The sequence below is a fragment of the Eucyclogobius newberryi genome, unplaced genomic scaffold (assembly GCF_026437365.1).
Source record: "Eucyclogobius newberryi isolate DKJ021-1_F unplaced genomic scaffold, fEucNew1.0.hap1 SCAF_13, whole genome shotgun sequence".
NCBI lineage: Eukaryota > Metazoa > Chordata > Actinopteri > Gobiiformes > Gobiidae > Eucyclogobius > Eucyclogobius newberryi.
This window is the reverse complement of record NW_027315757.1, coordinates 3,517,622-3,536,721: the sequence shown is the minus strand read 5'-3', so window position 1 is coordinate 3,536,721 and position 19,100 is coordinate 3,517,622. Positions and strand designations below refer to the sequence as shown.

The 19,100-nt window shown below is 51.8% G+C and overlaps 1 protein-coding gene across 1 annotated transcript in view; it reads right to left on the bottom strand.

Moving 5' to 3' along the window:
* nbr1b (NBR1 autophagy cargo receptor b) overlaps positions 1–19,100 on the bottom strand; it is a 48,368-nt gene that overhangs the window by 9,366 nt on the left and 19,902 nt on the right. Inside the window, exons 6-19 of the mRNA XM_072442344.1 lie at positions 18,245–18,322; positions 17,815–18,071; positions 17,626–17,751; positions 17,346–17,552; positions 15,682–15,841; positions 14,999–15,082; positions 11,649–11,834; positions 11,256–11,366; positions 10,070–10,148; positions 9,142–9,219; positions 8,686–8,859; positions 8,434–8,610; positions 1,124–1,292; positions 105–380 (exon numbers count right to left, since the gene is read on the bottom strand). Coding sequence (XP_072298445.1) covers positions 105–380; positions 1,124–1,292; positions 8,434–8,610; positions 8,686–8,859; positions 9,142–9,219; positions 10,070–10,148; positions 11,256–11,366; positions 11,649–11,834; positions 14,999–15,082; positions 15,682–15,841; positions 17,346–17,552; positions 17,626–17,751; positions 17,815–18,071; positions 18,245–18,322 — 2,162 coding nt within the window. The remainder of the gene's footprint in view (positions 1–104; positions 381–1,123; positions 1,293–8,433; positions 8,611–8,685; positions 8,860–9,141; positions 9,220–10,069; positions 10,149–11,255; positions 11,367–11,648; positions 11,835–14,998; positions 15,083–15,681; positions 15,842–17,345; positions 17,553–17,625; positions 17,752–17,814; positions 18,072–18,244; positions 18,323–19,100) is intronic.

Below are 19,100 nucleotides of genomic sequence, written 5' to 3'. Positions count from 1 at the left end.
ATGAGTTTAGCCACAGATTTCTCCTCTCAGATGATCCCGTGAAGTGTCCAGTGTCATTCTCACAGGGTTATGTTTACCAGCGCATGATGAGGGCTGATGCTGACCTGTGTGCCATAGGGGGCGCCATAGGGGCCATAGGGGGCGCCACCACTTCTGGAGTCAGCGGCTCCTGGTCCAGGGTCTGGGAGGTGCACAGCATGTCGTTGGCACTGCTTGGCGAGGAGCCTCTCTCACAGGCCTCGCTGGCTTTAGCAGTGGGACCAGAGGCGAGGTCAGCAGCAGGGTCAGAGGCGGAGTCAGTGGTGGGGACAGAAGAAGGGTCAGTGGAAGTGTCAGCGGGTGTCCTAGCAGGAACATCTCCAGGCTCTGACAGAGCAGAACTGTAGGACAAACACACAGAAGTCTGAGTTTTCAAAAAGGCAATTGACCTTGAAGACTACATCATGACCCCTCTGAGAGCCAATCAGCAGTCTGCTAATACTGGGTCATGTTCATGTGACATCACGACATTCTAGAATATGTACAGTTTAAACTGGGCGGAGACAAGTCAGAATTCTCAGGTAGATTTTACTGTCAGATTGCAGATTTGACCTGGTTTATGGCTCTATCCACATGAAATAAAAACTGGCACAATGTTAAACATCTTCTCTGTCAGCGGAAACAGACAAAAGTGAAATGATTGTTTCATAAGAGCCTCAGAAAGTGCCACTATTCATCACAAAAGACGTTGGAAGGACTTTAAGCCCTGAGGTGAATGAGACATTTGTGGAGCCAAAACAAAACTAATAATGAGACAGAGAAACATTTGTGGATCATAAACCCCGCCCTCATTCTGAAATGATGACAAATCGAACTGTGCTTTGTTGTTGTTGTTTTATGGCGGTTGGCATCAAAGTGTTGCATTACCGCCAGACTTTATTCTTCAGACCTTGTCGTGACCTTTGATGTGATGTCATCAACATGAAGCTTACTCTTAAGTTGGATTCTAGTCTGAGCTGATGAAACAGCTGGACTGACTTATGGGCCAGAGTCTCACTCAAATGACATTCCAGAGGAGATTGTGACTGTGTAAGTTCAGACCATGGTGTGTCCCTCCTGTAGCAGAGTGAAAGGGCCCACACACCTGTACATAGAGTCCCCCAGGGGCCGGCTGGTGTCGAAGCAGTCAGGCAGGATGATGATGTAGTCCTCTGAGGAGGTGGAGGAAGAGCGGCTCCGGGGCCTCTCGCTGTGCTGAGGCCCTTGTGTGGGGGCCACACACAAACTCTTCATAGTGCACTGCCCCCCTTCATCTGGGATGAATGCAAAATATAATGTGTAGAATAAGAGTGATTTAAATATAATATATGTACAACAACAGGATCAGAACCATAGAGCAAACTGGCAGTGCCAAACAGTGGACAGGAGGTATTTTCATGGATATGAAAGTGACAGGTGTTATTAAGGTGCTATGAAGGGAAAGGCGGCAGGTTCTTGTGGCGGGAGGTTCTGGTCTGGATGGACCATAGCCTCCTGCCTGAGAGGAGTGGCCTCCTGCCTGAGAGGAGTGGCCTCCTGCCTGAGGGGAGTGGCCTCCTGCCTGAGAGGAGTGGCCTCCTGCCTGAGGGGAGTGGCCTCCTGCCTGAGAGGAGTGGCCTCCTGCCTGAGGGGAGTGGCCTCCTGCCTGAGAGGAGTGGCCTCCTGCCTGAGGGGAGTGGCCTCCTGCCTGAGGGGAGTGGCCTCCTGTCTGAGGGGAGTGGCCTCCTGTCTGAGGGGAGTGGCTCATATAGTCTCAAATAATAATAGAGACGTCCAGGTCCTGCAGAGATGAAGTCTGCAGCCGATCACCTTCTCAGCAGAGGGCGCTGTAGTCTCTGTTTGTCCCTGGCTGTGGCTCCAGCGTTCCACACAGAACACTTTCTCTACAACGATATCGGCTAAACCTGAACCTAAAGTAGGCCAACAACCTGTCCCAATCTCACAGCTCCTCTGCACTGCTCCTCACAGCTCATCTGCACTGCTCCTCACAGCTCCTCTGCACTGCTCCTCACAGCTCCTCTGCTCTGCTCCTCACTGCTCCTCTGCACTGCTCCTCACAGCTCATCTGCACTGCTCCTCACAGCTCCTCTGCTCTGCTCCTCACAGCTCCTCTGCTCTGCTCCTCACAGCTCATCTGCACTGCTCCTCACAGCTCCTCTGCACTGCTCCTCACAGCTCATCTGCACTGCTCCTCACAGCTCCTCTGCTCTGCTCCTCTCTGCTCCTCTGCACTGCTCCTCACAGCTCCTCTGCTCTGCTCCTCACAGCTCCTCTGCTCTGCTCCTCTGCACTGCTCCTCACAGCTCCTCTGCACTGCTCCTCACAGCTCCTCTGCTCTGCTCCTCTGCACTGCTCCTCGGCACAGCTCCTCTGCTCTGCTCCTCACAGCTCCTCTGCACTGCTCCTCTCAGCTCCTCTGCACTGCTCCTCACAGCTCCTCTGCACTGCTCCTCACAGCTCCTCGGCACTGCTCCTCTGCTCTGCTCCTCACAGCTCCTCTGCACTGATCCTCACAGCTCCTCTGCACTGCTCCTCTCAGCTCCTCTGCACTGCTCCTCACAGCTCCTCTGCTCTGCTCCTCACAGCTCCTCTGCTCTGCTCCTCACAGCTCCTCTGCACTGCTCCTCACAGCTCCTCTGCTCTGCTCCTCACAGCTCCTCTGCACTGCTCCTCTCAGCTCCTCTGCACTGCTCCTCACAGCTCCTCGGCACTGCTCCTCTGCTCTGCTCCTCACAGCTCCTCTGCACTGCTCCTCACAGCTCCTCTGCTCTGCTCCTCACAGCTCCTCTGCACTGCTCCTCACAGCTCCTCTGCACTGCTCCTCTCAGCTCCTCTGCACTGCCCCTCACAGCTCCTCTGCACTGCTCCTCACAGCTCCTCTGCTCTACTCCTCACAGCTCCTCTGCACTGCTCCTCACAGCTCCTCTGCACTGCTCCTCACAGCTCCTCTGCACTGCTCCTCACAGCTCCTCTGTACTGCTCCTCACAGCTCCTCTGCTCTGCTCCTCACAGCTCCTCTGCTCTGCTCCTCACAGCTCCTCTGTACTGCTCCTCACAGCTCCTCTGCTCTGCTCCTCACAGCTCCTCTGCACTGCTCCTCACAGCTCCTCTGCTCTGCTCCTCACAGCTCCTCTGCTCTGCTCCTCACAGCTCCTCTGCTCTGCTCCTCTGCACTGCTCCTCACAGCTCATCTGCACTGCTCCTCACAGCTCCTCTGCTCTGCTCCTCACAGCTCCTCTGCTCTGCTCCTCACTGCTCCTCTGCTCTGCTCCTCACTGCTCCTCTGCACTGCTCCTCACAGCTCCTCTACACTGCTCCTCACAGCTCATCTGCACTGCTCCTCACAGCTCCTCTGCTCTGCTCCTCACAGCTCCTCTGCACTGCTCCTCACAGCTCCTCTGCTCTGCTCCTCACAGCTCCTCTGCTCTGCTCCTCACAGCTCCTCTGCACTGCTCCTCACAGCTCCTCGGCACTGCTCCTCTGCACTGCTCCTCACAGCTCCTCTGCACTGCTCCTCACAGCTCCTCTGCTCTACTCCTCACAGCTCCTCTGCACTGCTCCTCACAGCTCATCTGCACTGCTCCTCACAGCTCCTCTGCTCTGCTCCTCACAGCTCCTCTGCTCTGCTCCTCACTGCTCCTCTGCACTGCTCCTCACAGCTCCTCTACACTGCTCCTCACAGCTCATCTGCACTGCTCCTCACAGCTCCTCTGCTCTGCTCCTCACAGCTCCTCTGCACTGCTCCTCACAGCTCCTCTGCTCTGCTCCTCACAGCTCCTCTGCTCTGCTCCTCACAGCTCCTCTGCACTGCTCCTCACAGCTCCTCGGCACTGCTCCTCTGCACTGCTCCTCACAGCTCCTCTGCACTGCTCCTCACAGCTCCTCTGCTCTACTCCTCACAGCTCCTCTGCACTGCTCCTCACAGCTCATCTGCACTGCTCCTCACAGCTCCTCTGCTCTGCTCCTCACAGCTCCTCTGCTCTGCTCCTCACTGCTCCTCTGCACTGCTCCTCACAGCTCCTCTACACTGCTCCTCACAGCTCATCTGCACTGCTCCTCACAGCTCCTCTGCTCTGCTCCTCACAGCTCCTCTGCACTGCTCCTCACAGCTCCTCTGCTCTGCTCCTCACAGCTCCTCTGCTCTGCTCCTCACAGCTCCTCTGCACTGCTCCTCACAGCTCCTCGGCACTGCTCCTCTGCACTGCTCCTCACTGCTCCTCTGCACTGCTCCTCACAGCTCCTCTGCACTGCTCCTCACTGCTCCTCTGCACTGCTCCTCACTGCTCCTCTGCACTGCTCCTCACTGCTCCTCTGCTCTGCTCCTCACAGCTCCTCTGCTCTGCTCCTCACAGCTCCTCTGCTCTGCTCCTCACAGCTCCTCTGTACTGCTCCTCACAGCTCCTCTGCTCTGCTCCTCACAGCTCCTCTGCTCTGCTCCTCACAGCTCCTCTGTACTGCTCCTCACAGCTCCTCTGCTCTGCTCCTCACAGCTCCTCTGCACTGCTCCTCACAGCTCCTCTGCTCTGCTCCTCACAGCTCCTCTGCTCTGCTCCTCACAGCTCCTCTGCACTGCTCCTCACAGCTCATCTGCACTGCTCCTCACAGCTCCTCTGCTCTGCTCCTCACAGCTCCTCTGCTCTGCTCCTCACTGCTCCTCTGCTCTGCTCCTCACTGCTCCTCTGCACTGCTCCTCACAGCTCCTCTACACTGCTCCTCACAGCTCATCTGCACTGCTCCTCACAGCTCCTCTGCTCTGCTCCTCACAGCTCATCTGCACTGCTCCTCACAGCTCCTCTGCTCTGCTCCTCACAGCTCCTCTGCACTGCTCCTCACAGCTCCTCTGCTCTGCTCCTCACAGCTCCTCTGCTCTGCTCCTCACAGCTCCTCTGCTCTGCTCCTCACAGCTCCTCTGCTCTGCTCCTCTCAGTTCTAAACTGCATATCTGATCCAGCCTGACCCACATGAGTCCCAGCAGAGGAGAAGATGGAACTCCATCAGCCCATGATAGAAGGCTGTAGACCTCTGCAGTAAAGCCGAGGCTCATGGTAACCATGGTGAGCCGCCCAGAGCTGGAGGAGAAAGCCTCTTTTTGCTTGGAGCATGTTGCAGAAAGACAGAGAATTGAGTTCCACTCCAAACATGTCTTTATGACCAAGTTGAAAGCAAATGTTATTTCAATGTTAATGTTGTTTGTTGAAACTGCAAAGCTTTTTCATCTAAATGTGACTCTCCTGGTTAAATAAAAACAATGACATAAATTGTGTAAATTGGGCAATTCTAATTTGTCTACAACAAACGTACCGTGAATGTATTACAAAGCAGTTACATGTTTGGACGTGTATTGTACAATAATGTCCGACAAACACAGTATAACATTTATCACTGATATAAAAAGCATTACAATTCAGAGTAACTTGCCCAATAAGAGCTCTATAAACATGGAGCGGCCTCCTGCTGGTGCCAGAGTCAGGACTAAACATGGAGCGGCCTCCTGCTGGTGCCAGAGTCAGGACTAAACATGGAGCGGCCTCCTGCTGGTTCCAGAGTCAGGACTAAACATGGAGCGGCCTCCTGCTGGTGCCAGAGTCAGGACTAAACATGGAGCGGCCTCCTGCTGGTGCCAGAGTCAGGACTAAACATGGACCGGCCTCCTGCTGGTGCCAGAGTCAGGACTAAACATGGGCCGGCCTCCTGCTGGTGCCAGAGTCAGGACTAAACATGGGCCGGCCTCCTGCTGGTGCCAGAGTCAGGACTAAACATGGACCGGCCTCCTGCTGGTGCCAGAGTCAGGACTAAACATGGACCGGCCTCCTGCTGGTGCCAGAGTCAGGACTAAACATGGACCGGCCTCCTGCTGGTGCCAGAGTCAGGACTAAACATGGGCCGGCCTCCTGCTGGTGCCAGAGTCAGGACTAAACATGGACCGGCCTCCTGCTGGTGCCAGAGTCAGGACTAAACATGGGCCGGCCTCCTGCTGGTGCCAGAGTCAGGACTAAACATGGACCGGCCTCCTGCTGGTGCCAGAGTCAGGACTAAACATGGAGCGGCCTCCTGCTGGTGCCAGTCAGGACTAAACATGGACCGGCCTCCTGCTGGTGCCAGAGTCAGGACTAAACATGGAGCGGCCTCCTGCTGGTGCCAGAGTCAGGACTAAACATGAGGAATCTATGTTTCAGTTTTATGCAGCTAAAATCTGGAACATTCTTCCTGAAGATGTGAGACAGGTTCTACTCTGAAGATAAGATCAAATCGAAGATAAAAACAGTTGTTTAGCTGTGTTTATGACTGAAAGGATTTTCTTCTCTTTCATGTCTTAAACAGGTTGTGATTTCTGTCACTTTGAATTACCTTGTGTATGAAGTGTGCTCTACAAATAAACTTAGTGAATTTGAGCTGTTAGAGCTGTAGTTAAGATAAGATATTCCTTTATTGTCCCACATGGGGAAATTTCATTGTTGCAACGCAGGTAGATACAGAGGCAGATACAGAAGAAAAGAACAGATCACTTATAGGAAGTCTGAAAAATACTCTCAGTAGAACGTGTCTTATAAACAAAAGCTCCCATAGACAAAACCTCCCATTTCCCAACAAGGGATGGAGGGGAAAAATAATAAAGATAAAAATAAATTAATAAATACCATTGCATGTGATCACGACAGTAATTGCACATGGTTAGGTCAGTATTGCGAGTGTTCAGGACTAACAGTGTTTGTTATAAAGTCTGACAGCAGCAGAAGGAAAGACCTACGAAACCTTTCCTTCACACAGCGAGGGTGGATCAGTCTCTCACTGAAGCTGCTCTCCAGAGCGGACAGAGTGTCCTGCAGGGGACAGAGTGTCCTGCAGGGGGTGAGAATCATGGTCCAGCATAGATGTGAATTTAGCCAGGACCCTCCTGTCCCCCACCTCCTGCACCGAGTCCAGAGGACAGCCCAGGACGGAGCTTTGTCCAGCTTCTTCCTCTCCCTCTCTGTGATGCTGCTGCTCCAGCAGGCCACACCTACAGGAGCTGATGCCACCACAGAGTCAGAGAAGGTCTTCAGGAGTGGCCCTGTCACTCCAAAAGACCTGAGTCTCCTCAGGAGGTAGAGCCCACTCTGGCTCTGGCTCTTCTGCAGGACACAGCTGTCCGTGTCATGTCTGAAGTCTGCAGTGTAGAGGGTGAAGAGAAAGGGTGCGAGGACAATGCCCTGGGGCGTCCCCACACTGCAGGTCCAAGTGTCAGACACACAGTCCCGGGCTCTCACAAACTGGAGTCGGTCTGTGAGGTAGTCCAGGATCCACTCTGCCAGGTCATACTCCACACCAGCCGTCTCCAGCTTGTCCCTCAGGAGCTGATGGTGTTGAAGGCGCTGGAGAGATCAAAGAACAGAATCCTCACAGTGCTGCCAGGCTTCTCCAGGTGAGAGAGAGCGCGGTGCAGCAGGAGATGACGGCGTCCTCCACTCCGATGCCAGACCGGTATGCAAACTGCAGCGGGTCCATGGCTGAGCTCACGGTGGAGCGGAGGTGGTCCAGGACCAGCCGCTCCAGTGTCTTCATCAGACGGGACGTGAGAGCCACTGGCCTGAAGCTGTTGAAGTCTTTGGGGCGCGGTGTCTTAGGCACAGGTACCAGACAGGAGGTCTTCAGACCTGTGGTACACCCCTCAGCTTCAGGCTCATGTTGAAGACATGCTCCATAACTCCACACAGTTCATCTGCAGGACTTAAGGAGCCTGGAGCTGATGCCATCAGGTCCTGCTGCTTTCCTCACTTTAATCCTCTTCAGCTCACTCCTCACCTGTGCTGCTGGGACAGTCAGTGGTTGGCAGGGGGACCGTGTGCTGGGGGGATGGGTGAGTCCAGGCGAAGTGGGGAGCTGATGGGCCGGGGCAGAGATGTGAAGAGGAACGGATGCAGGGCATTGTCCAGCTGTGGAAGAGGGAGCATGCAGCTGTGCAGGGGGAGGGGTCTGTGCAGGGGGAGGGGTCTGTGCAGGGGGAGGGGTCTGTGCAGGGGGAGGGGTCTGTGTAGGGGGGAGGGGCGGGTGACCGATTAAATCTCAAGAAGTGAGCATTTAAATCATTCACCCACTGTAGGTCCCCCTCTGTCTGGGCAGGGGGGATTTTGAAGCCTGAGATGGTTTCCAGGCTTCTCCACACTCCCTGAATTAGGAAGGTCCTGTGGTTGAGTTCGGGGCCTTGGGGCCCGTGTGCACACCAGGTCTCAGCAGAACTGTGTTTTGGAAAAAGAATGACGCCTGCATTTTGGATAGAATGTCAGTCATTCAGAATGACTTCCTGTCATTTTTATTCATCAGCATTTCTTCCCAAACTGCCTCTCAACCTAAAACTACAATGAATCTAATATCCACCAAATGAAGACATCAATAGAAAAACTGACTTCCCCATTGTGTTTCTTATCTGCTTCATACCTGCAGCAGTGGGTGAGGCCTGTAGGTGTGTGGGGACAGAGCGAGGCCCCTGAGCAGAGCATGGGCCCGCAGTAGGAGTGGGGGCCGCAGACATGGCCTGCAGGGGGCTCAGAGGTTTGGACGGGCTGGTCACAGGGCTCTTCAGACACTTCACAGCTGAAGAGGCTCTTCTCTGAGCTGAGGGACACACAGCAACACAAGAGTCAAACAGAGCACACACACGAGGGGCCCCGCAGGCAGGAGAGGACTCACCACTGTCTTTGGTCCCTGTGGCTTCTGTCCGGGGCTCTTGGACAGGCCTGGGTTCAGGGGCCTCCTCCAGCGTCATGGAGCGGATTACGGCCTCGCAGACAAACTGAGAGCTGCTGAGATCCTCCTGGCCCTCCTCCTGCGCCGGGACCCCTGAGGCTGCTGCGTGTGTGATGTCTGGGGCCACAAGGGGATCGGAGAGTAAAAAAAGACTACAGAACCTGGCCATTTTCTGTGTAGCTACTTTTATATAAGTCAGTATATGTAGTAGAGAAAGAATCAGTTGTATCATCAAAGAGTCATTCTCAATCTGCCAATCAAGTCTGAGAATATATATGTCCTATATGTCCTTCTGCTCAGACTAAAGGAAAGAAAACTCAGTGGTCACTACATTTTACAGCCCTGTAGCTCAGTCACACTGTCAGGGATTCAAAGACAAAGTCACGTGAGTGTATTTACCCATGATGCTGTTGATGACCTCAGTCTCCTCCTGGATCAGGCCCAGAGGAGGGCTGGCTTTGTCCTGCAGGGGGCAGTCTGGAGGCAGAGGTCAGAGGGGTCATGTCAGAACAAATGAGGCATTTGACTAAATCATGAGAATGCTTTAGTCCAGCTTTAGTCCTGCTTTAGTACTGCTTTAGTCCTGCTTTAGTCCTGCTTTAGACCTGCTTTAGTCCTGCTTTAGTCCTGCTTTAGTCCTGCTTTAGTCCAGCTTTAGTCCTGCTTTAGTACTGCTTTAGTCCTGCTTTAGTCCTGCTTTAGACCTGCTTTAGACCTGCTTTAGACCTGCTTTAGTCCTGCTTTAGTCCTGCTTTAGTCCTGCTTTAGTCCTGCTTTAGTCCCGCTTTAGTCCCGCTTTAGTCCCGCTTTAGTCCCGCTTTAGACCCGCTTTAGTCCTGCTTTAGTCCTGCTTTAGTCCTGCTTTAGTCCTGCTTTAGACCTGCTTTAGTCCCGCTTTAGTCCTGCTTTAGACCTGCTTTAGTCCCGCTTTAGTCCCGCTTTAGACCCGCTTTAGACCTGCTTTAGACCTGCTTTAGTCCCGCTTTAGTCCCGCTTTAGTCCCGCTTTAGTCCCGCTTTAGACCCGCTTTAGTCCTGCTTTAGTCCTGCTTTAGTCCTGCTTTAGTCCTGCTTTAGTCCTGCTTTAGACCTGCTTTAGTCCTGCTTTAGTCCTGCTTTAGTCCTGCTTTAGACCTGCTTTAGTCCTGCTTTAGTCCTGCTTTAGTCCTGATATTAATGTTCCAAGTCTTGTTGAAGGTGCGGAGGCATCGGAACAAATATGTTTCAAAATGTGGCCCTTGGTGAAATGTTTGGACGCTCCCAACTTAAATAATATAAACCAACATACAAAGTGGCCCTTCAGAGTGACTCCTCGTGGGGCCCCTCACCTGCTGGGTTGGTGTTGTTGGGGACGCTCTCCAGCTCCTGCACGATGTTGATGTCCAGCAGCTCAAAGGACAGGAGGTCCTGTTACAAAGACATGTGTCATCCCGATTGTCTCCAGCAGGGGGCGTAAGATCCACCTCCTGTTACTACCGTATAAGTATTCATGTAACATCATTAGAAGTACATTAGTTACTGCAAACAAACTGAGTCTTTCTTGTACCTCACCTGAAGATATTGTTGTCCATATGTACTTTGCATGTGTGTGTAGGGGAGTACCTGTGTGTGTAGGGGAGTACCTGTGTGTGTAGGGGAGTACCTGTGTGTGTAGGGGAGCCTGTGTGTGTAGGGGAGTACCTGTGTGTGTAGGGGAGTACCTGTGTGTGTAGGGGAGCCTGTGTGTGTAGGGTATTACTTGTGTGTGTAGGGGAGCCTGTGTGTGTAGGGGAGTACCTGTGTGTGTAGGGGAGTACCTGTGTGTGTAGGGGAGTACCTGTGTGTGTAGGGGAGTACCTGTGTGTGTAGGGGAGTACCTGTGTGTATAGGGGAGCCTGTGTGTGTAGGGGAGTACCTGTGTGTGTAGGGGAGTACCTGTGTGTGTAGGGGAGTACCTGTGTGTGTAGGGGAGTACCTGTGTGTAAGTGAGTACCTGTGTGTGTAGGGAGCCTGTGTGTGTAGGGGAGTACCTGTGTGTGTAGGTGAGTACCTGTGTGTGTAGGGGAGTACCTGTGTGTGTAGGGGAGTACCTGTGTGTGTAGGGGAGCCTGTGTGTGTAGGGGAGTACCTGTGTGTGTAGGTGAGTACCTGTGTGTGTAGGGGAGCCTGTGTGTGTAGGGGAGTACCTGTGTGTGTAGGGGAGTACCTGTGTGTGTAGGGGAGTACCTGTGTGTGTAGGGGAGTACCTGTGTGTAAGTGAGTACCTGTGTGTGTAGGGAGCCTGTGTGTGTAGGGGAGTACCTGTGTGTGTAGGTGAGTACCTGTGTGTGTAGGGGAGTACCTGTGTGTGTAGGGGAGTACCTGTGTGTGTAGGGGAGCCTGTGTGTGTAGGGGAGTACCTGTGTGTGTAGGTGAGTACCTGTGTGTGTAGGGGAGCCTGTGTGTGTAGGGGAGTACCTGTGTGTGTAGGGGAGTACCTGTGTGTGTAGAGGAGTACCTGTGTGTGTAGAGGAGTACCTGTGTGTAGGGGAGTACCTGTGCAGTGAGCAGGTCCACAGAGGGGATGCAGTACTCCTCCTGGTCCACAGACAACAGAGGGGGCGCTGCAGAGGGACACAGCTTCTCTTTGAGGACGGGGTTCCTGCCCTGCACAGACATCACAGCTCCAGTTCACATTTCACAATCAAAACCTCAGAAGACCTGAGGCAAAGGGCAAAGAGCAGTCTTTAAAGGGTTGACCTTTTCTGAAGAAAGGTCAACCCCAGGTCACCCTTGAAAAACAGGTCTCGATCTCATTGGGCTCTTACCTGGTCAAATAAAGGTTAATTAATAAAAAAAATAGTCTCCATGAAGATTTCTCATGCTTTGCCTGAAATGTTTCATTTTATATCCACGTTTGGTCTGCCCTCAAACGACCCCTGACCTTACCTGTGGAGTGACACATGGAGACACAAGGACCCCATCAGCCATCACCGGGGCAGGGGCCAGTGGGTCCACCACAATGCTGCACCACACCCGGGGCCCGAACTGTTCCCCAGCATGGGCCAGACGCCAGTGGGACGTGTAGGAGCCGTCCACAGGGGGCGCGCACAGGGCCACGCTCACGATGCCCACCTGCACCACAGACACTCTGCTCAGGTCACACACAAACACCACATATCATCTGGGGTAAAAGGTCATCGGGGGTTCACAGGGGCTCTTAGAAAAGAAATCCAAATGAGTGAATTGTTTTATATTTTGAATTCTTTATTTTCAGAAAGTGGCTGACATCTTCCTCCACATCCTGGGCAACTTCAATAGAAATGTACAAATAAAATAAAGCAAACATTAAATAAACTGTCCACAGACATAGAAATTAAGGGGCCTCACAAGTGAACCAGGGGCCTCACAAGTGAACCAGGGGCCTCACAACTGAACCAGGGGCCTCACAACTGAACCAGGGGACTCACAACTGAACCAGGGGACTCACAACTGAACCAGGGGCCTCACAAGTGAACCAGGGGCCTCACAACTGAACCAGGGGACTCACAACTGAACCAGGGGACTCACAACTGAACCAGGGGACTCACAACTGAACCAGGGGACTCACAACTGAACCAGGGGACTCACAACTGAACCAGGGGACTCACAACTGAACCAGGGGACTCACAACTGAACCAGGGGACTCACAACTGAACCAGGGGACTCACAACTGAACCAGGGGCCTCACAAGTGAACCAGGGGCCTCACAACTGAACCAGGGGCCTCACAACTGAACCAGGGGACTCACAACTGAACCAGGGGACTCACAACTGAACCAGGGGACTCACAACTGAACCAGGGGCCTCACAAGTGAACCAGGGGCCTCACAACTGAACCAGGGGACTCACAACTGAACCAGGGGACTCACAACTGAACCAGGGGACTCACAACTGAACCAGGGGACTCACAACTGAACCAGGGGACTCACAACTGAACCAGGGGACTCACAACTGAACCAGGGGACTCACAACTGAACCAGGGGACTCACAACTGAACCAGGGGCCTCATTAGCTGTGCTGGGCTGTAATGGCTTTATATACTTTCCTCAGTTGAACCATCATTTAGCCTCCATTGTAACATGTTGGAGCAATCTGACCGTGTGGCAGGTTCAGGGAGAGGCCAGCGTCTTGTCATTGCTCTTTTCGTTGTATTTGTATGTTGAGGTTGTATTTGTATGTTGAGGTTGTATTTGTATGTTCAGGTTGTATTTGTATGTTTAGGTTGTATTTGTATGTTGAGGTTGTATATGTATGTTCAGGTTGAATTTGTATGTTGAGGTTGTATTTGTATGTTTAGGTTGTATTTGTATGTTTAGGTTGTATTTGTATGTTCAGGTTGAATTTGTATGTTGAGGTTGTATTTGTATGTTGAGGTTGTATTTGTATGTTCAGGTTGTATTTGTATGTTCAGGTTGTATTTGTATGTTCAGGTTGTATTTGTATGTTTAGGTTGTATTTGTATGTTTAGGTTGTATTTGTATGTTGAGGTTGTATTTGTATGTTGAGGTTGTATTTGTATGTTGAGGTTGTATTTGTATGTTCAGGTTGTATTTGTATGTTTAGGTTGTATTTGTATGTTTAGGTTGTATTTGTATGTTTAGGTTGTATTTGTATGTTGAGGTTGTATTTGTATGTTGAGGTTGTATTTGTATGTTGAGGTTGTATTTGTATGTTCAGGTTGTATTTGTATGTTTAGGTTGTATTTGTATGTTTAGGTTGTATTTGCTTGTTGAGGTTGTATTTGTATGTTGAGGTTGTATTTGTATGTTTAACTGTCTCCAACACTGTCCCTAACACTGTCTCCAACACTGTCCCTAACACTGTCCCCAACACTGTCTCCAACACTGTCTCCAACACTGTACCTAACACTGTCCCCAACACTGTCTCCAACACTGTCCCCAACACTGTCCCTAACACTGTCCCCAACACTGTCCCCAACACTGTCCCCAACACTGTCCCCAACACTGTCTCCAACACTGTCCCTAACACTGTCCCCAACACTGTCCCCAACACTGTCCCTAACACTGTCCCCAACACTGTCCCCAACACTGTCTCCAACACTGTCCCCAACACTGTCCCTAACACTGTCTCCAACACTGTCCCTAACACTGTCCCCAACACTGTCTCCAACACTGTCTCCAACACTGTCCCCAACACTGTCTCCAACACTGTCCCTAACACTGTCCCCAACACTGTCCCCAACACTGTCCCCAACACTGTCTCCAACACTGTCCCCAACACTGTCCCTAACACTGTCCCCAACACTGTCTCCAACACTGTCCCCAACAGTCCATTAAATTTGTCTTAAATCCAGGATCAAAAGCATGTTTTGTATCATCTAAATGGTATTATCTTTGTACTTTGCTCCATATTTGTTATTGACTTTAAACACATAACAACAACACATTTTTGATGTCCCCATGTCCCCCATCCAAAGTGGGCCAGAAGTACTTGTATTTTGGGTTGAAATTGTGAGGAGCACATATTAATGAGGGGATTAATTTAAACTAAGGATTCAAATGCTGATTGAATTTGGTCTTGTTTATTTAAGATTACATCACTTTGCCTGTTAAAATTGTTCTTTCAGCTTGTTGTCTTTTAAGTTTCAAAGATAGTAATTCATTTTTTTATCCACTCTCATAATATCTTTGTTTGGTAAAGAGCATTGTCTTAACTATTTGATGTGAAATAAGATTAATTTAGCCTCTCATCCTTTTAATTTCTTGGAGCATTTTAGGACATACCTCCTTGGCATGGTTTTCCTCCATCAGTTTTTCTTTTTCTTGTGGATTAGAAGAATGTGTATACTAGGGTTCATTTCCCTCCATATGTCGATCAATCCTATATTCTTCAATAAGATACGGAAATTCTTAATTATTGAGTTCGACACGTCTAATGTAGCTGAATGTGAAGATTCCAATCGCCACCACTTATCAGGGTTCCCTCAGAGTGGTTTACAATCAGGTCCATGACATCAGCATAGAAAGTGATTTCGCCCCCTGGTGGAGCAGACACATTCAAAAGATGGAAAAACTTTCCATTAATATTCCCCTTAACCAGTACATATCTGCCCTCTTTATCTTTACATTCAAAACTCTGTTCAAAAACAAACTTCTATGATTGCCTTTGTATGATGTAGCCGGATGCAAACCAAGAATAATCTGGGAGTAAACCGGAAGTAAACCAGGAGTAAATCAGGAGTAAATCAGGAGTAATGTCATGTTGAATATGTTGAATATTTTGGTGTGGCTGCTTTACCTGTCCAGGCTGAAGGAAGGGCACAGACACCTCTCTCCAACGCTCCCCCGACCCCACGGCCAGGTTCCCCCACATGAACTTCAGCTGCAACACACAGACACACAATACTGAGCACTCAAATGCACCAAGACCAGCCCGGGACCAGAGACCTGCCACAAGACTAGCCTGAGACCAGAGACCAGCCCTGAGACCAGCCCTGAGACCAGCCCTGAGACCAGCCCTGACACCAGAGACCAGCCCTGATAGAGAGACCAGGTCTGAGACCAGCCCAAAGACCAACCCCAAGAGAGAGAAACTAGTCTGAGACCAGCCTGAGACCTGCCCCGAGACCAGAGACCAGCCTGAGACCTGCCCTGAGACCAGAGACCAGCCTGAGACCTACCCCGAGACCAGAGACCAGCCTGAGACCTACCCTGAGACCAGAGACCAGCCTGATTCCAGCCTGAGACCAACTTGAGACCTGAAACCAGCCTGAGATCAGAGACCAGCCTGAGACCAGAGAACAGCCTGAGACCAACCCTGAGACGAGAATCCAGCCAGAGACCAGCCCTGAGACTAGCCCTGAGACCCGCCCTGAGTCCAGGGTCCAAAGACCAGCCCTGAGACCAGACTTGAGACAAGACCTGAGACCAGGGACAAGCCCAAGACCAGCCCCGAGACCAGCCCCGGGACCCAGTCCGTACCTTAGTGTCCTGAGTCCAGGCCACACTTCCGGTGTTCCTCATCTTCCAGTACTTGATGAACTTGGTCCCAGGTCTAAGGCGTGTTCCGTCAGGCAGATTCTCGTCCAAGAAGGTGGCAGTCATGGCAGGGACAGCCAGAGGACAGGGACGCTTTGGACGTCTGCAACACAAAATACTTATCTCGATATCTCTTACTGGAGCTATGAATGAATGTTGTGCAGGACTTAATGGTGGATGGGACTTACTTGGGTGTGGTGGATGGGACTTACTTGGGTGTGGTGGGCGGGACTTACTTGGGGCTGGTGGGTGGGTCTTACTCAGGGCTGATGGGTGGGACTTACTTGGGGCTGGTGGGTGGGAGGGATTTACTTGGGTGTGGTAGGTGGTACTTAATTGGGTGTGGTGGGTGGGACTTACTCAGGGCTGATGGGTGGGACTTTCTCCGGGCTGGTGGAGTAGAACTTACTTAAGGCTGATGGGTGGGACTTTCTCCGGGCTGGTGGAGTAGAACTTACTTAAGGCTGATGGGTGGGACTTTCTCCGGGCTGGTGGAGTAGAACTTACTTAAGGCTGATGGGTGGGACTTTCTCCGGTCTGGTCGGGTAGAACTCACTTAAGGCTGATGGGTGGGACTTTCTCCAGGCTGGTGGGGTAGAACTTACTTAAGGCTGATGGGTGGGACTTTCTCCGGGCTGGTGGAGTAGAACTTACTTAAGGCTGATGGGTGGGACTTTCTCCGGTCTGGTCGGGTAGAACTCACTTAAGGCTGATGGGTGGGACTTTCTCCGGGCTGGTGGGGTAGAACTTACTTAAGGCTGATGGGTGGGACTTTCTCCGGTCTGGTGGGGTAGAACTTACTTAAGGCTGATGGGTGGGACTTTCTCCGGTCTGGTGGGGTAGAACTTACTTAAGGCTGATGGGTGGGACTTTCTCCGGTCTGGTGGAGTAGAACTTACTTAAGGCTGATGGGTGGGACTTTCTCCGGTCTGGTGGGGTAGAACTTACTTAAGGCTGATGGGTGGGACTTTCTCCGGGCTGGTGGAGTAGAACTTACTTAAGGCTGATGGGTGGGACTTTCTCCGGTCTGGTGGAGTAGAACTTACTTAAGGCTGATGGGTGGGACTTTCTCCGGTCTGGTGGAGTAGAACTTACTTAAGGCTGATGGGTGGGACTTTCTCCGGTCTGGTGGGGTAGAACTTACTTAAGGCTGATGGGTGGGACTTTCTCCGGTCTGGTGGAGTAGAACTTACTTAAGGCTGATGGGTGGGACTTTCTCCGGTCTGGTGGAGTAGAACTTACTTAAGGCTGATGGGTGGGACTTTCTCCGGGCTGGTGGGGTAGAACTTACTTAAGGCTGATGGGTGGGACTTTCTCCGGTCTGGTGGGGTAGAACTTACTTAAGGCTGATGGGTGGGACTTTCTCCAGGCTGGTGGGGTAGAACTTACTTAAGGCTGATGGGTGGGACTTTCTCCAGGCTGGTGAAGTAGAACTTACTTAAGGATGATGGGTGGGACTTACTCGGGGCTGATGGGTCGGTCGCACTCTGGGCTGATGGGTGGGACTTACACAGGGCTGGTGGGGTAGAACTTACTCAGGGCTGATGGGTGGGTCGTACTCTGGGCTGATGGGTGGGACTTACTCGGGGCTGGTGGGCGGGACTTACTCGGGGCTGGTGTGTTGCGTGGCACGTGGCTGCAGCAGGACGGGGGAGGAGCATCCTTCCCTGCTGGTGGAGCTCCATTGGATGCCCCGCCTCTCCATCCTCAGCTGTTTGCGGATCTCTTTGACTTCTGCTTTAAGCAGGCGTTTCTCTGCTTTGAGCCGCTGCTTCTCTGCTTTGCGAAAACTGCGGTCTCCACGTCGGTACAAACTGGAACACAGGGAACACAGGGCCGGTTACCTACAGGCTTTGTGTTACTACAGGTGGAAGCAAAGTACTGTACCGGCTGTGGTCTGGGGCAGGAGATCCGTGCTCGGGGATGGACAGAGGAGTGCGCGCCCTCACCAGGTTGTGACTCGGGTCATGGGAGAAGCTGCAGGGCTCACACAGGGTGCAGGCTGTGCAGACACTGAGCACAAACACAGGAGCGGTCAGGCTTTGGACACTAGCTATGTAAACACATGGTTAACACCTGCACTGGTAGCCTCCCCCGGTGGTCTGCCCCCTGCAGGCGGAGCAGGCCGGTGTGGAGGAGGACGGGGCTCCAGGCAGAGCTGAGGAGGACACCTCTGGGACCAGCACAGGCTCAGCCGCTCCCACGGCCTCGCCACGTCCACCTGCCGACGTACCACCCATGGTAGCCCCACCCACTGGCTTGTGGATGCAACACTGTCCCGAGAACTCCCTGCAGATCTTCTCCACAGCCTCCTGCACCACCTGGTCCTTGAACTATGCACAGGAAGACGTTGTTTTGGTTTATTTCTAGTTTGTCTTTTAGATTCACATTCTGAATTTCTGTAATACATTCTGCAGAGCCATTTCTTTGAGAAGCCTCCAAACAGCACAGTATTGACAGGTGTGTGACCATGAGTCTAGACAGTAGGTGGCGCTGCCGCTCTGACCTTCTCCATGTAGGATGTGAACCAGGCCGGAGGAGTCTTGTCTTCTTCTTTGGTGCCCTTCATCTCCTTCAGGATCATCTGTACAACACAATGGATCAAACACCATTTGACAATTTTAATATATTAATAGTGTTAAAAGAGAACATATTTGGCAAAAACAACTTTTTAGAGCTTTTACACAGACAATTGTTTTTGTTTGTTTTTAATTCACCCTCTTGAACTTGTCTTTAGATTGTGTTAGATTGATACGTGTAGGATTCAGCTGCCTTTTTGGCACAAACGCGGCTCTCTCGTTGTTGTTGTTGTTGTTTTATGGCGGTTGGCATCCAAGTGTTGCATTACCGCCAGACTTTATTCCTCAGACTTTGTCGTAGTCCTCAGACTCTGTCGTAGTCCGTTGTTGTTGTTGTTGTTGTTGTTGTTGTTGTTTTATGGCGGTTGGCATCCAAGTGTTGCATTACCGCCAGACTTTATTCCTCCGTTGTTGTTGTTTCCGAGACCGACCGGCTTTATTCCAGGGAGACTCTTCTTCATCTTCCTCTCCTTCTTTGACGTTCGGTGCTTCCACCGTACAGCTTTATTCTTCAGGCTTCATTCTATAGGCTTTAATATGTCCACTGATGTCGCTGCTTGGTAGCCGTGCGTCTACGAGACTGGGCGAGGACAGGAGACCACCCCCACCCCCATCTCGTCACTCTGATCACTCTGACTCCCCACAAGCAGACCCCCATCACTCCGACTCCCATTTAGCGCCTTTAGCCTGTTTTCTATATCTGCCCAATCAAGCTCCTTTGTTCCAAGGAATCTCCCTGCAGCTTTAGCAATGCTCCTGATCCTTTCAGTTCTGCTTTGAGTC